We start from the raw sequence: 17125 nt of genomic DNA, 5'->3' as shown, positions 1-17125 counted from the left end.
GCCTTAATTTAACACTAAGTTGTCTGTTTAGAATATCTGCATTTTATTCTTTCTGTACACATTTGGTACTTTACTTTAGAAATGCAATAGGTTAAAGGCAATCCCCAACATGTTTAAGTGTTAAAATAAATCCTTTTATACAGGTCACAATAAGGTTCAATTATGTAACCGAGAGCTGAACTGGAACAGAAAACCTACAGGTATGTGGCCATCCAGGACCAGAACTGGGAACCCCTGTTCTAGCATACCTATTAACCCCAATCTTCACAAGCATTTTGGTGCTTGTTATTCGTGTTTAGGTATGTTGGAATAATTAACTGTTTGTCAGTTTCTTATTACTGTCACGTCTTTTGTTCATGAACCATGTGAGTTATTGTAATACACATTTAAAGTTTGAACCAAGGATATCAAGTATCAGTTCAAAAATTGATTGCAGTAGGGGTGGTAGATGTTTTTGTTCAACATTTTTAGTTTTCACGGAGCATTGCAAAGGTTATTCTCACAAAATAGTTCAAAGTGCAATGACAGGCACGTCCTAGCCCCAAATCACATTCCAGTAGCAGTTTCAGTCAATATGAATTGATCATGACTTGAGAGAAATGTCCTTGGAGCCCGGGGGAGGGGGTAGATATATTTACGAGCTAGAATATTTAAATGAAGGCCGAGGGGTCGGGAAGCAGGGTCTGGTTGAAGTGAAAGAGGTGATGGCATTCCAAGAGGGACAGGAATGTAGCAGAGGGGAGAGGGGGCTGTGCTTACTACAAGCTTCCTATCTACTGCTAGCAGCTCCATGCTGCCACAGCAATTTATTGTCCAGCACAGGAGGGGTTTACTACATAGAGGAAAGAAAAAAAAACAGATCTGCCCTCTGAAAGGTGAAAACACTGACACATTTTCAGAGCGGCAACTGCTGTGTGAGAATCTAAGCTGTTTGTTCATCTGAGCCCAGAAGAGACTTAACTCAAACTGAACCAAAGCAGTGGCAAGAAAAAGAAGATGACTGCCTTTGTGTGCTTTCTACCATTTGTCTGTTTATAGACACATTTAAAATATTTAAATCTAGGATCAGGGGACATTTTACATGTGGATTGCAGTGACATAAAAGCAACCTTTTTGCTCTAAATTCTTAAACAGTCTGATTACAAGCTTTGGTATTTATTATAATTCAACATACAAACAACGGTATGAGTATCTAAAACAAAACTCACAAAAACGAATACAAAATGAAAGAAAGACACTTGTTGGTGTGGTGTACAGATTTTAATTAATGAAAAAAAAAGTGACAAATGCAGTCTTCCTCAGAATACAAATTATTCTGTATTTTATTTAGAAGAAAATGAACTGGCCATTCTAAGCAGATAACATTTTGCTTAAATGTAGACATTTAAATTATTTTGACATTTTTTTAAGAATTAAATCAAGGTAATGATGGTTAGATTCACCTTTATTTGCTTTTTCTTATAATTGGAAGAGATTGGGCAAAAAGGAGGGGGTAATCACCAGAAACATACTTCCTTCTGAGGAGAAACATTTTTGTGGCCCCTGAATGCACACTCCTCAGGCACCACATGGACAAGGACAGTGTGTTCTGTGTAAACAGAGACAGGAGGGATCAGCTGCTCTTTTGGTGCTTCTGTACACATGTCAGGTACTCCTGCACGTCCTCTGGAGATCCAACAATGAAGGGCACACGCTGGTGGATGGACTCTGGCTGCACATCTAGTACCCTCTGCGTCCCTGTGGTGGCTACTCCACCTGCCTGCTCTATGATGAAGGCGATAGGGTTGCATTCATACAGTAGCCTCAGCTGTGCACAACAAAAAAAATGGAGCAAGAGGAAAAAAAACAGTCAGACAAGTCAATGTTATTAGCTAATCACAAGAGCACAGCTGACAACTTGTCTTCATCTTCCCCAAAGATATTGCATGCCATTGTGCCTTGTTCTCTTTTTTCTTTCTCTCGTGTCTCCCTAAACCACTTCGTGTTCTGTGCCCTTCCGATTCTCTACTCAATTCTTCTGTCCTTATCCTTGCCCCCACTTTCAGTTCTCCGCTCTATTATGAAATTGTCTGCTCTTTCAGTTGACTCAGCTGCCTGATTTCTTCCCATGTCTGAACTCTAACCTGTTTCCATCCTTTTATGTTTTATGCTCAGCAGACTTTTGTCAACTCTACTCTTAGCCTACAGAAAATCAGCATTCTGCCACGAGAATGTGAAAAAAGTCAAAAGCAGACCTCTACAACGAATGTGTACCATCCTCTCCTCCCATCTTTCCCTTGTGAGCTCCCATCTTCATAAGCAATTCAACTCCCAGTCGCACTCTCTCTTGCCATCCTTTTGGGCAGAGCGGTGGCACTGTGGCTAAGGATCTGCGCCTGTGGCTGGAAGGTTGCCGGTTCAAATCCTGCAGCCGAAAGAGGAATCCTACTCTGTTGGGCCCCTGAGCAAGGCCCTTAACCCCAACTGCTCCAAGGGTGCCGTATAAATGGCTGACCCTGTGCTCCGACCCCAAGCTTCTCTCTCCCTGTCTGTGTGCCTGTGTGTCTCATGGAGAGTAAGCTGAAGGATGCCAAAAGACAAATTCCTATTGCAAGAAATTGTATATGGCCAATAAAGTGATCTTATCCTTTCCAACTTGCCATAGCCTTCTCAATCCTTCAGTGCCATCCCTAGTAACTTCCTTATCATGAGTTTACCTCCTGCTTCTGACATTGGCGATCTGTTTTCATCACTCTCTCCATCTTCCCATCCCACTCTTATACGAACCCTCCTCACAGCTCCCGACTGCCACTTCACCCTTCACCCGACTGCTCCTTCTGCCCTCTTCTTTGTTTCTAGCCTCCTAGATAACTCTAAACTTCACTCTTTGGTCAAGGATCATATAAATCTATTGAATCTGCCTTTGATCCCATCTCCACTCAACCTTTCCAAAGCATTTCCTCACTTTGTGACAGCTCTATGTGTTTTGCCTGCTTTCCTTCCAAGTTTTTAAATCTGAGCACAAGAGATCTTCTCAAAGTAGAAGTTGAGACGACTTTTTGTTCGAAATCCCCCCATCGTTTGGGTACTGTTTCTCACCCACTCTGTGCTCATAAACACTTGCTCTGTCCTTTTTCTCCAATACTTTATATCTCTGCTACCTTCCTCACATCTGAGGAAGAATCTGAATCTTTCTCACATCTGAAGAAAGCTCAACACCCAAAATGGTTCTTCTTTCTACTTTTTCTGCTGGGAATTAACCTTTTATTGTTTATATTTTCTGTTTACTCCCCTTCTTCTCTGCTGTTTATCTCAGTTTATCATTAATGTCCTCTATACTATACAGCCAAAGTACAGCAATAACTTAGCAACAACACCAGGACCACAGGGCACCTAAACATTTATTCAGTTTATTTCAGTTTTGAATTAGATTTTCACTTTGATTTTTACTCATTACGATGTAGTTTGCTCGGGTAAAGCTTATCTTTATCATTTGTAATCATTAATCATTTAATTGTCATAATTTATTTCCAGGGTAGGGGGGTGCAAATTAGTGCCAAAGGAGAGCCTACAGGTGCTTTGGGGGGGGGTTTACTAGTCTTTCCACTAGAGCTAAACCGCTAAGCTTGCTTGATAGTGCAAGTTCACCTTTGACAGCTGCATAAAGGTCAAACTGAACTGGTGAAATCTATATTGTAGCTTTTGTCTTTGTTAAGAGTCTGATTTTACATCTATCAGCCGTAGCAAAAATAAGAGAACGTTGAAATACTGGCTCTGTGTAAATCACACAATACAAATTTCTGTCTTTGTGGAACCCCAGGCAGTTACTGAAATTCCAGTCGAACCGGCTGTTCTGTTTTCAAGAGGAAACACTGTGATGCTTTATGAATGTCTAACTACCCATAAGACGTGATGTTAATTCTGATTGCAACACTGCCAGGATCATGAGTTTCTGCTGAGTGTTGCAGAATGTAAATGTGGTAGGAATTAGGATGGCATTTCTGTGCTTTAATCCTAGGTAATTTTGGAAGATATTTCACCTAAAATTATTTAATGGTATTTCAGATAAAAAGGGTCAGATTTATCTAAATGTTTTTTTACAGAAAGGTGTTTCACAAACATGTTGTAAAAGGAAACTGTTGCTGTTGTGTAACACTCTATTATGAGAATAAGGCTGATCCAAAGGAAAAAGAGCAGTATGGTGAACGGAACCATGGTAATAGACCATAGATAAACTTAAATGACAAAATCCTTGACTTAAAGGAAGAAACAGTAATGCAAAGATAACATTATATTGAAAAGACATATACTGCTCTGATTTTGTACAGAATGTTATTAAAATCAAGGGCTTTTTTCACAAAATGAAAGTATACAGTTATATATAGAATTATACAGTTAGGTATTATCTAAAATGTAATATGCAATAATATGCAAATAATAAAGTATTGTACCTTTCCTTTAGGACTCTTCTCATTGGCTGGATACAAAAAGATACCCCCATGAAGAAGAGTGCGATGAATATCAGCTACCATAGACCCCACATACCTAGAACTATAGGGTGCACTTCCATCCTGCAGTTCAACAAAAGAATATACATGAATCCATTATTTTTTATATTACTCATATTCAGCATTCCTGGTGTTTAGGCATGTTAGTATTGATTAATGTTGCTTCTATTTTTATAGGTATCATATACAGTACTTCCACGATTGCTTCTAGGTCCCCTTCATATTTCTCTTTCTCACTGTAATATTGAAAATCACCAGATAATTCAGAAAAGCCTGTCATACTGAGTTGACTAATTTATTTATCTGTCTAGTGTTATTAGCATTATTAGTTTTTTGTAATTATCAAGTAACCAAAACTTGAATGATTAAATATTCTGTTACAACTATGAGGGTGTTCTCAGGTCAACGCCCTTGAGTGAAGTAAGAAATATGAGAGTAAGTTAAGTGGCATTGATTTCACTATGGATAACTATTAGGATATTAAAAGTTGGCCTCATAAAAAATCAATTCATGTATTCATGCATTTGTCCTTTCATCAATATTGCTGATGGTGTGATGGTTGTTTCAATACCAACGCTGTTATATCAAACAAAGTCCTGATAAGTTATTGCTGAACAGCCAACATACGTGATACAACATTAATCAGTTCAAAGTTCCCACACTGAAATTGAAAAATACACAGAGAGCAAAGTTTTAAAACCTGACTAGTGTTGGTTAATATCTAATAACATTTTAACACATGGATAACTCCTTGTTTATTTTCTTCAGACAGTGCTATAATGTTTTGTAGACAAGCTGATTTTGTCAAATTAGTTTAAAATCACTAAGGATACAAAATGGCTTTTGTTAAAGGGTGAAATGAGGAAAACTAAAATCACAACAGGCAAGACCATGAAGTCATGAGCTTTTTTTCCTGACTCAGAAAGAGGGGTCATGTGTCTCCAATTTTGTAACAGCACACATACAGTAAAAATGACACAGTGCAAAGCCAAACAGACTGTCCATTTTAGATGAACAGCTAATATAAGTCAATTAAGTTTGAGAAATCTGTAGGTGTGTTTATTTTCAGTGTTGCATTAATAGCAGAAGTCCTCTGATCATGTGAGATATCACTGGAAAGAGAGGTACACAGAGCTACACGCAGGGAAAAGGATATGTACAGTAAGGAACAAGAGGAGGCCATTTGGCCCACATAGCCAAATGGTAGATAATAATTGATAGAAGAATCTCATCTATTTGTTTCTTGAAAGAAGCCAGGGTATTCACATCAACAACATTTCTTGATCCACACTCCCACAACCCTTTGGGTAAAGAAGTGCTTCCTGTTCTCAGTTTTAAACACGCTTTTTCATAGATTTCATTTGTGTCCTGTGATTGCTTTTCCCTATCATTTACCATTAAGTCTTTTTCTAATGGTGAGTTTGCTGGGTTTTAACTTCAACTAAATGTTTTGCATGAATTAAAAGCTCATTGACATTTAACAGAGGAGTCAGGGGAGTTTCATGTGCCACAGGAGATGCAGAGCATATGTGTGTCATTCGAAAAAATGAAAACCAAGGAAAGAATATCAAAAACTTGCAGACAGAAAAGTTTCAACCAAAGTGCAGGGGAAAAAAAGCAGAAAGGTCATTTGAATGAAAGGCTTAAAGGCTTATTTTCAAAGAAAAGCCTTTCTTTGAAAAGAGCTTCCCAAGCCAAGCTCTCTATAAATCTTGTTTACTCCTTAAAGTCTATATTTGTAAGTTTGTATGCTTTGTTGCTTACTTGTTAACTTGACTAGTATTTTATCATTATCAATTTGATCAATTTTACCTTATTTACCCCAGCCTCTCATACTTATATAAGTCAATCAGCAGAAGTTTCTCTCCTTCTGTGTACCTCATTTGTGTGAGCTTTCCCAAGGCATAAAGAAACAAGGCTGACACTTGGCAGTCGCATGCTATCACCTGAGCTTCATGTTTGCATTACACCATGAAGATAGATTAATTCAGCTCAAACCTCAAAGCTCAAAGGGAAGCTGACACTGCAGTATACAGCAGAGAGGTGATGGATGCTATCGCTTGTTTGCATTGTGAGTCAGGTGTCAGAAGTGTATTGAGACAGGAAAAGACTTGTGCAACAAAGTTAGCAAATTGTTAAATGACTAGATCATGGATTTGGCTTGGTCACTGCATCCCACAACAATCAGCTGTTTTGTTGGTGTGTCCAGATCAGGGGTTTACTCAGCTTGTTCTTAGTAAGTATCTTCCTATTATCATTCTTTTTTTTACAGCAAAGTTATCATTAAAACACATTTGGGTTACGTAAAGAACATTAAAATAGATAGAGAAAATGACAGTTTCAGTAGGTTAAAAACTGAACATAACAACTGCAAAGTCCAATATACGTTTTTGTGTATAATAATTGCATAATTGTTTTGATTATTTGAAAGTTTACATTGATTTGCCCAATTAGTTGCTATTTCACACATTGATCTATCAATGTAAAGTCCAAAACCACTTCAATAAATAAAATAATACGTTTTGTAACAAGTCACATTGGTGCCCAGAAAAAAAAGTTAAAAAGACTTTGAATATGATTAATAGATAAACAGTTAATTCACATGAAGCTTGAATTTGAAAAACTTATTTTTTTGTAAAGACATACTGTACCTCAGGAAATTTCTTTTTCTTCAAATATTCAGTCACTGCTGAGTCAAAATACATGGCATAGCCTTCATTGAGACTGTAAATCTTTCCTTTCTTCTTTATTTTCATATCTTTCTCCACCAGAATAAATTCTCCCACTGCCTGAAAACAGTCCAAATGTAATCATCTTTGCACAATTATACACAGTTGCACAGTTCAAGGAGAGAAAATACAGTTAATAATGTATCATTGAAGTAATTAAAAATTCAGATCATAGAGGCAAAAAAGGTCATGACAATTCTATCCAGTTTAACTGGATTTTTACCTTTACCTTTGACCTTTACCTTTAAACCTTTAATAGTCTCATAAAATTTAGTTTGTGTTTGCAAAATATAAAATTGTAATCAACCTTTTTAAATAAATGAAATAAGTTATAATAAAGCTAATTGTGCCATTTAGAAAAACACAAGATTACATTCTGAATGTTTTAAATTTGTGAGGCAAACACTACTGCCCATAAAAATAGCTAATGGAAAAGCCTTATGGGTGCTATTGGAATGTGAGTGTTTAATTGTCTAACATGAAACCTATGCCAATTTGTCAGTTTCTTTTCCAAAGATCTACAAATAGATAGCCATTCTAGCCCTGCTATTTCTATGACAATTGGCTTTATAGTGTATACCTTCTGTTAAATGAAAATGAATGAATGGTGTGTTCTAGTTTAATGAAACTGCAGCTGCAGACATCCAAATTGGCACATCTCAAATGATGTCTTCCACTCATTTATTTGGTGTAATAAACATTCTTTTATTAAATTATACTTATTTGGCAATATGTTTTATAGGATTATTGAACATTCATTCATCCTAGCAAGTCAAGACACAGGGTGTTAATCAGGATATACCAGTGGATTATTTTCAAAACTCCCTTTGATGTATTTAAATATGTTTTAAAACATTATTCAGCTTTAACCATTAAATTGTTGTATTTTTTTACTAAATAATTAGATATTAGTTGGCCTATTTTAATAAATATTGGACAGGGGTACAAAATTAAAGTATAAAGCCCTAATAATCTGTAATACATGAAAAGAAGTTGTTAATACATGACCCTTACTAATAATTGATTGCATGGTTCTTTCATCAAGTCAGAGATTTGATACTTACAATTCATTGAGGACTATTTCTGTGTTATTTGTTAAGCACTTAAATTGAAATAATTTATATATATATTAAGTATATAATAGGTATTGCAATAGCTCATCACACAAACATGTTTTACTTTTCACATATAGACCATTTACCAGGAATGCAAGAGCAGCAGTAATTATTGGGTGATTCTCGGTAAGCCTGTCCTGAGCTGTTGAAGGGAAGTACTCACCGGATCCAGCATGAAGCAGTTCAACCCTTGTCCAGTGGTGAGGGCAACCAGAGTGGCGCTGCCATAGAGGGCATAACCCGCAGACACAATATTGCTGCCCGGCTGGAGGGCATCTTTCTCAGATGGCTCGTCTTCTGTGGTCTAAGAAGAGAGCCCGAGTGCCAAGTAAGTCACATTGCAGTGTGCAATGTGATAAATACGTGAATGCAAATTATTTATCCATAATATACAGTTGATAGTACAGTATAATAACTTACAGTACAATAATACAGTATTATAACACTACAGTAATAACATACATTTATATTACATATCTTATATATAATCTATACATAATAATATATCACTTATAATATTGCTCTATACATAAATATATAAATATTGAATCCTGAGTGATAAGGATTATCACAACAAAGTATTCTTGTACTAATAAATGGACACTAAAAACAGAGGGATGTTCAATGCAGTTGCACATACGAACGCTTTATTGATCTGATCTTCCTGTGAGGAAGTAACATTGCCATTTAAGTCATTGTGCCCACATATAGTACTGAGTGTTTTTGAATGTGTGAGATTTACCTACACAAAATACAGTAATATTACTGTTACTTAAACAGTATGTGGAGCACACAACGGATTAGAGTTGTAATATCCATCTCTTTCACTTCCAAATATGAAGTAGATTATGAGACAATACAATTAATTAATTAATTAATTAATTATAAACTATGACATTTTCTTTTTTAGTTTGTTGGTTTGCATGAATAAATAGCATTACAAATTTGGTTTCCATTATTTCCCTCAAACCACAGCCAATAAAGAGAAAAGGTTATTTTCTCTTTATTGTAGAAAAAGTGTTAACATCTAAAATTATTTAATCAAAAACTTTATTTCTTGTATGTTGCTGCTCTGTCCAAACCTACACACCTGTGAGCTTCACTTTCATCATTCAGCAGTGCACTGACTTGATAAACATTGTTCTAATTATTATTAATGCAAGTTTTGAATTAAGTATTTAATTAAGTATTAAATAAGTATTTAAGTATTTAATTAAGTGTTAATTAAGTTTTTAATAATTATTATTAACTTAGAAAACTGCATTGTTGATGGCATTACAGTACATAGAGTCATGGACTTCATTTAGTCAGCACAGATAATATTTATACAGTATAAATCCCCCAAAAAGAGATTTTAACACAGGAGCAGTGGCATGTTATTATGTTCTTTGGTGCCTCCAATTCCTTCACAATGGTACATTTTCATGTATTTTTGTGTCATTGCCTTTTTATATAGTTTCCTAAGGTTTATAAAGAGTTTGTTTTATTTTATTTTTCTTCATGGTCCCTTATCGCAGTGAACCATGGGTACAGCTTCCTATAAACTCTTCACATTCCTAATGATATATACCATATAAAGACATTATATAAAGACAACAATAGTATTTCCCACCTAATCCTCTGATGCACAAATAAATATGCTTATTGTTGTTAATAATAAGAAGAACCATTTAGTTATTTTGGCCTGTAGTATAATCATGCAAAAAAGAATGATTATACATTATTAATTACATTATTATTATTATTATTATTATTATTATTATTATTATTATTATTATTATTATTATTATTATTATCAGAATATGAAATAAAGCCCATTGTCTTGAAAGTACACTTACCTTTCTATAGATTGCAAAAATTGTGCCTATAGGTGCCAAGCAGTCTATATTGGAGGAGCCATCAAGTGGGTCAAAACACACAATATATTTACCCTGCATGAGAGGAAATGTATAAGGTATAAGGTACTGTAGGACTCATAAATTTGAATACATACTGTCAAGCCTGGATAAATACTGAAACAAACATTAATATTTCAATGTACAGTGGAACAAAATCATAAAATTCATTAGCTCAGTACAAATGTATAATTTGTTCATTTTAATCTGCATTTGTACAAATCAGTATCTTTGGTTGGACTCCACCACTTTTCTACAGAATGAAACAATTCTTTAGTCATATTCAAGTTGTGTTTGAGTGCCACCTAGTGGCATTTTGTGAAAGAATAAGCCTACCCTTTTCTCAGGCGGGATTACAATGGCTTCTTTGTTTTCTTCAGTGACCAGGACACAGGTGCTGTAAGATGACTGCAGCATATTGATGACCAGATCATTAGAAAGAACGTCCAACTTCTTCACCTCGTCACCCGTGACATTCACTGTGCCTGCAATCCCATACCTACACACACACAAAGTCCATCTAGTTACATACAGTACAATTCTGTACCCTTGAACAATACAGCTTATGTGTGCTACCAATATTAGTAATATTAAATGGATTAAATTCTTCATTCTACAACACATCTGCAGGTTGGCTTTACTACATTTTTTATGTTATTTCTAATCCATTGTTTTGTGTTCAAAATCTATTGGAGTTAACCTAACTGTATCTTAGCACGCACCGTATCTGCAGTGTGGAGGGTTCTAGACTCATAACATAAGGGTTGTTGGTTCAAATCCCATATCAGACAAAGCTATTGTATGGTTGAGTAATGATAAAAGTGGTTCCAGAATAATACCTGGATAAATAAGTTCAAATGTAAGTCACTTTACATCAGGGTCAGCTTAAGCAAGTATTCGGAAAAAGTCAGGTCTTGCTTCAAGACCTGATTTATATATTGAAATCTCAGTACTATACATGCCTATAGTGCCACCTGGGGGGCAAGTTAGCACCTAATGCATAAATTTAATCTCAGAGGCAACACAAAGGGATTGCCTTTCTTTGTTAATGTCTGTCTAATACAGAATTTTTATAAAGCTTTATCAATGGTTGTTATCTAGAATAGAGACATGTCATAATAGCACTTTTCTGGAAGTAATGGAGCTTTACAGGTAATTGGGACTCCCCTCCACCACCACAAATGTGCAGCATCCACCTGGATGATGTGACGGCAGCCATAGTGCACCAGTATGCTCACCACATTTTTTGGCTATCAGTGGGGGGGAGAATAGAGTGATGAAGCAAATTCATAGATGGGGATTGGTAAAGGCCTGGGGGAATTTTGGCCAGAAATTTTGGTAGGGAAACACCACTACTCTTTTGGAGAAACGCCCTGGGATTTTTAATGAGCACAGAGAGTCAGGACCTCTGTTTTACGTCTCATCCGATGGACAGCGCCTTTTTACAGCACAGCTTCCCCATCACTATATTGAGGCATAACGACCCACGCAGACCGCAAGGTGAGTGTCCCCTATTAGCCCCACTATCACCACTTCCAGCAGCAACCTTAGTTTTTCCCAGGAGGTCTCTTATACAGGTACTGAACAGCATCACTCCTGCTTAGCTTCAGTGGGTTGCTAGTTGTGAGTTGCAGAGTGTTATGGCTGCTGGCAGAGCATACACAGAATATGTTTGACTCCACATAAATGGAATCAAATGAAGCTAAGTCCTTCTTTCCTGGGCACTGGTTATGTTGGGGACATGTGCTTTAGGAGTTTCCTTAGGAGGAAAAGTTCTGTAAGTTTCATTTTCTTCATCTATGATTCTAAATTAGGGATATTCTCTTTTTTCACTTGGTAGTCTTGCTGGATGATGACACTGGTCTTGATTTCTTGCAGTAGGAGAAATAGTCCTGGGTGGCTGCAGTGACTGCAGAATAAAAGATGTTGGTTCTATGTTGAGAGCTTCTCTATTCCCTCCTCCTGCTTCACTGGTTCCTACATTATCTTGGTATCATGGATTTGTAACTCTCTACAGCTCAGATCTATAGGTGGAAAATTAGTGTCACGGATGTCGGAAGGGCAAGCTGTGGAATGACAAAGAGAGCAATAGACCCTATGCATGGGGGTAAAAGGGGCAACACGGGGGTTAGCCCAGGCTCTGGGGGTCAGACGATGAAACCTATGCCCTCAGGCCATGGATAGGAGCAACCTGGTGGGGGGGGGGGAGAGAGAGAGAGAGAGAGAGAGAGAGAGAGAGAGAGAGAGAGAGAGAGAGTCCCGTAACCAAAGTCCAAATTGTTAAGCAGGTCCGTGGTCAGTAGGAGGGCCAACATCTGTAATCCAAAGAATCGTATCCAGTAACTAAGATCCAATCTGTAAGGCAGGTCCGTAGTTGGTAGGAGGGCACAGATCCCTAAACCAAAGAGTTGAATCCAGTAACCAAAATCCGATCCGTAAGGCAGGTCCGTAGTCAGTGGGAAGGCAAAATCCGTAATCCAATGAGGCGAGACAAACAAGCGGCGAGAAAGGTTTAGCTCCAGTGAGTAGAACTCAATAGTGAGCCTGGAGAGGTGCGAAAGAAAGGTTTAAGTAGAGAGAAAGGGGAAAAGTGGCTGGATAATAGATTCATTGTGGTTAACAGTGCGCATTAGAATGTGGCGGCAAGTGCGTGGTTGCGTGGAGACTCTGACAGTTTCTGCTGCTGCTGTTTAACTTTATTTTAGGCATCCACAAGGGGAGACAAATAGGAGGGTATGATCAAGTGTGAAGAGGGTGAGTCTGTTTTTTTGTCCCATTTTATTTCTGTTTGAAACTTAATAAAAATGTTCAAAAAAGTAAGTAGTGAAGAATGATCAGGGAACAAGCAGTCCAGATGTCTGTATGTAACGTGGCTGACCATAATGGAGCTGAAGAAATAAAGGGCAGACAAGAAGAATGTAAGGATGTGGGAAGGGTATCACTAGATAGATAATAGTGCCAGAAAGAAGTAAATAATAAGGAAAGACAAAAGATTGTAGAATAAAGGAGATAGGGAGCAGTAAAAAGGAGAATCTTGAACTGTGTGTGGAGACAGGACACCAATAAGGTATCAGAAGCAGAGGGGTTATACGAGTGAAATGAAGCAGAGAGGCACATTAAAGTTGTGGGGTTTTAAATTAGCTGAAGTGGGTTGAATGCTGAAACATAGAGGCCTGCAAGAGCCGCAATGATAATCACAATCTAGAAAGAACAAGGGCCAAAACTAAGAATGGAGCATTACAGTTTGTTGTGAAAGAAGGAAGAGTAGCATATCAGAGACTGTTGTGCCAAGTTACCTGGCAAAGGTACAATACAAGGAGTTACAGTAATAGAATCAGGGAGAACAAAGACAGGCCAGTATAGATAGTGAAAGAGCAAGGAAATGAGAATAAATCAGATTGAGCTTGAGATCACATATCTGCACTCCTGATGAGGAGGCCAAAAGATGTTTAGAAATCCATGTACTGTATATAAATTATACATATAAATATAATTATAGGGGGAAAGGAGCAGACAATCTGTCCATTACCAAGGTATCATGTTGGAACATGCAAAAGGTGAAAAAGTGAAGGCCACTTATTCCAACTTGCTTGTTTGGTTGCCAGACGCCAGTTAATGAATGACTTCATCTTGCTGTTTCTTGAAAGATCCCAGGTAATCCGCAATGATGACGGATGTCATTATACAGTAGATATTGCTAAGTGCATAACAAGTGTCATTTTTTCTTTTATTTTCTAGTCTTTATCTTTTGTCTACACCAGATGTATAGAAATGTAGATAGGAATCTATTTGTAATAGGTGGTGCATGTGCAAACAAGGAATACATAATTAACATACCTGAAGAAGGCTTCACAGCCGAAACGTTGTTTTCTCTCTACTCTTTTCAGCATGGAATAAACCTATTACTTGTTCCTTTGCTGACTACGCATGCTGACGAAGCTACCCACCTGAACTAAATAATTAACATATGTAATATTGTTATCCTGTTACTGGAATGTTGTGGCTGAATAGCTGTCCAGGTGATGATTTATCAGAACCCAGGTGCAAGAGACCGGAGAGTGAAAAGTGAAAGATGAAATAGATTAAATAATGAATTACTGGATGGCGGGGCTTAATCAGCCCAGGTTGGTCAGTAATGGGGAAGAAAGTAAATTGGGAGGCATGATGATCGCAGGAGAAGCTAGCTAACTGTATCCCTGGTGGAAACAGGCTGCTAAATACAGCCCGTTGGTCGGAAAAAGGGAGTCATGGGTACAGAAAGGAACCGAATAGTGAGACCCCTGAACAGAATACCGAACGGGTTCTGAAGGGCTGCTCTCAGAAATGCCAGGGGTGCAGGATTGCAAACACGAGGGTCGATGTGGTGACCAGTGTAAAGATTAAGTGCTGGTTAGAATCTGAGGCTGTTGGGTCAGGAGATGCAGAGAGCAGGCAAAGAGCTAAGACTTCTGCCCCGGTCGACGCAGAGAGCTGGCTTGGAGCTGAAGCCGCTGCACTGGGCAACACTGAGAGCTGAGAATGCTGCAAGAGCGAAGCATGTCTTGAAGCCGAAATTGCTGCCAAAAACTGCTGGTTGAAAACTGCTGGCTGGTACAGGAGAAACTGAATGGTGAGCCTCCTGAGAAGAAGTCAGACAGATTTGAAAGGCAGGCTTGAGCACAGTGCAGGCTGGAGGCCGCTGAGACTGCTCTGCAGAGTGCAGTGCTGTCTTGAAGCTGAATTGCTGCCAAACACGGTCCACCAGTCGGAACAGGGAGGCTCAGGTACAGATGAAACTGAAAGGTGAGCCTCCCGAGAAAGAGGACCAAACGGGTTTGCAGGATAGGCTTCAGTTTGAAAACTGCTGCGCAGGGTGAAGAGTGGGCTTAAAGCCAAAATGTCTGAGCAGAGCAAAACGCTATCTTGAAGTCAAAATTGCTGCCAAACACAGTCCACCAGCCGGAAACAGGGATCCGCAGGTACAGTATGGGAGAAACCAAATGGTGAGCCTCCTGAGAAAGTGGACAAAAACAGGTGTGCAGGGCAGGCTTGATGCTGCAACTTCTGCACAGAGTGAAGTGCTGTCTTGCTCAGCAGAGAAATGTGGAGAGTGAAAGCAGTAATGTGAGTGAGGAAAACCCAGGGTGGAGTGAAAAATGATGAACCACTGTCAAAGCGGCACCCCGGCCTTAAATAGAAAATCGGGAATGGAATCATAAGTAGGAAATCGGTGATTAACACAGATAATGAAAAAGGGGATCCAGTCAGAGCAGATGCCATAATGACAGTTACTCTATGTTTCCTGGGAGGCTGACAAATCCTAATCAGAGAAATTAATTAAGCCAAAAAGCAAATCTGCATTCTGCCTTATAGCACCAAAGGTGATAATTGAGTGACGTTTTCCTCCAAAGGTATATATCCTAAACTAATAAACACAGCATTAAAAAAGCCCAGAATCCTTTAAGTACCAAACATGATTTTTCAGATTTGTAGAGTAGCACACAAATTCCTAGATAAGTGAATCACACACAGAACAAGAGGCAGTAACTGGAGGGCAATCTGCTGCTCTGACTCATCAGTAACTGATAACAATATGTAAATTACAAACATGTAACTAGAATGTACATGATTAGTAAGACAAGATGTGCAAATTCTCAGATTTTAATTGGTCTGTTGAGAGTTTTACACTGAAGAGGAAAACTTTGCTAGGTTCACTCTATTCCACTCACCTAGAAAAATATAAATATTCTACCATGTAATGGAAATTTCATTAATCAGTAAATATACTTCTTCATTAATTTGAGAGACAGCAATTTGCGAGGATTTTCAGCCAGCCGGTTCTTTTACACACCAGATTACTCTAAAAATGCATGCATGAAGAAGCATTCTTAAAATCCACCAAAATAAACGTAAACTTCACAAGAAGTACAAAAATAGCTAGTAGTCTTGCCAGTGTAGTCAATTAGCAGATCAGACAGAAGAATAAAAATCCAAAATGGGAGAAATACTGTTTTTAAAGAGGTACTGGTCTTCAACAGCAATAAGATGAAAATGAATCCATTTCAAACTTGTAATGTTTACAAGTTTACCATTTGCTTACGTTAAGTTCACTTCATACAGAGCTGCATGTAAAACAGATGCCACCTACTGCATTAACTGCATTGCTGCTGCTCTGAAATCACTTAACCTGTGGCCAAAATGATCTTCATAAAAAAGTCAGAAATATTTAGTTTGTTTTGCTTTTGCAAATAAGTGCACAATGTACAGTTTCTAATTTCACATAGTATTTTATGAGTTTTACCCCTGAACTAAATGCAGTAATTCTGCTATACCCAGGAGAGCAAAATCCCTTTCTTTCCCAAGTCCCGTTCCAAACCCAAGGACTTACATATGTGCCAGGCCTGCCTTCCTCACAGCTGAGGAGATGGCCTTGATGGCAGTAAGCATGGAGTTGAGTAGCTGGGTCAGCTCTCCAGTGCCTTTCGCTTTCCTGCCCTGCTCCATGACGAACCGGGTCAGGGTTATTACATCCACATCAAACGGGGATCGATCCGACATTTTGCTAAGCTATTCCTTTCTCCACTACTACAAGGTAAAGCTCAGGCAATTGCAGACACTGTAATATCTGCAACCAAGTTACCCTTTTTAAGAGCAGGTTCAAGGCACATGGCCAAGGATATATTTATATTATGAATGCTGGCAATATCATGTGACCAAGATGCCTCTGGTGTCTAGCTTCTACTCCATAGGCTACATTTAAAGGCACTTAAACAGGCCTGCTGTAGTACTGTGCAGTTTCAGGTTTCATTCTGAATTTTACAACTAATAAACTCCTATTTTAATTGTTTTTCAATATGCATTCTTCAAACGTCAATCACCCAACTGTTTTTTTTTTTTAGAAAAGTACAACCAGCACGTCA

At 38.1% G+C, this 17125-nt stretch overlaps 1 protein-coding gene across 1 annotated transcript; it reads right to left on the bottom strand.

Moving 5' to 3' along the window:
* Nucleotides 1–1238: 1238 nt before the first annotated feature.
* On the bottom strand, nt 1239–16861 carry LOC148672964 (fructose-1,6-bisphosphatase isozyme 2). Its single transcript, XM_088629051.1, has 7 exons — nt 16594–16861; nt 10563–10725; nt 10170–10262; nt 8495–8635; nt 7139–7276; nt 4431–4550; nt 1239–1807 (listed from the first exon to the last, which is right to left on the bottom strand). The coding sequence occupies exons 1-7, from the start codon at nt 16761–16763 to the stop codon at nt 1613–1615; spliced, it is 1020 nt and encodes a 339-aa protein (XP_088485177.1). The 5' UTR covers nt 16764–16861; the 3' UTR covers nt 1239–1612.
* Nucleotides 16862–17125: the final 264 nt, after the last annotated feature.

This window comes from Lepisosteus platostomus, chromosome 4 (assembly GCF_059453375.1).
Source record: "Lepisosteus platostomus isolate fLepPlt1 chromosome 4, fLepPlt1.hap1, whole genome shotgun sequence".
Classification (NCBI taxonomy): domain Eukaryota; kingdom Metazoa; phylum Chordata; class Actinopteri; order Semionotiformes; family Lepisosteidae; genus Lepisosteus; species Lepisosteus platostomus.
The sequence above is the reverse complement of the archived record's forward strand: the minus strand, read 5'-3'. Positions and strand labels throughout refer to the sequence as shown.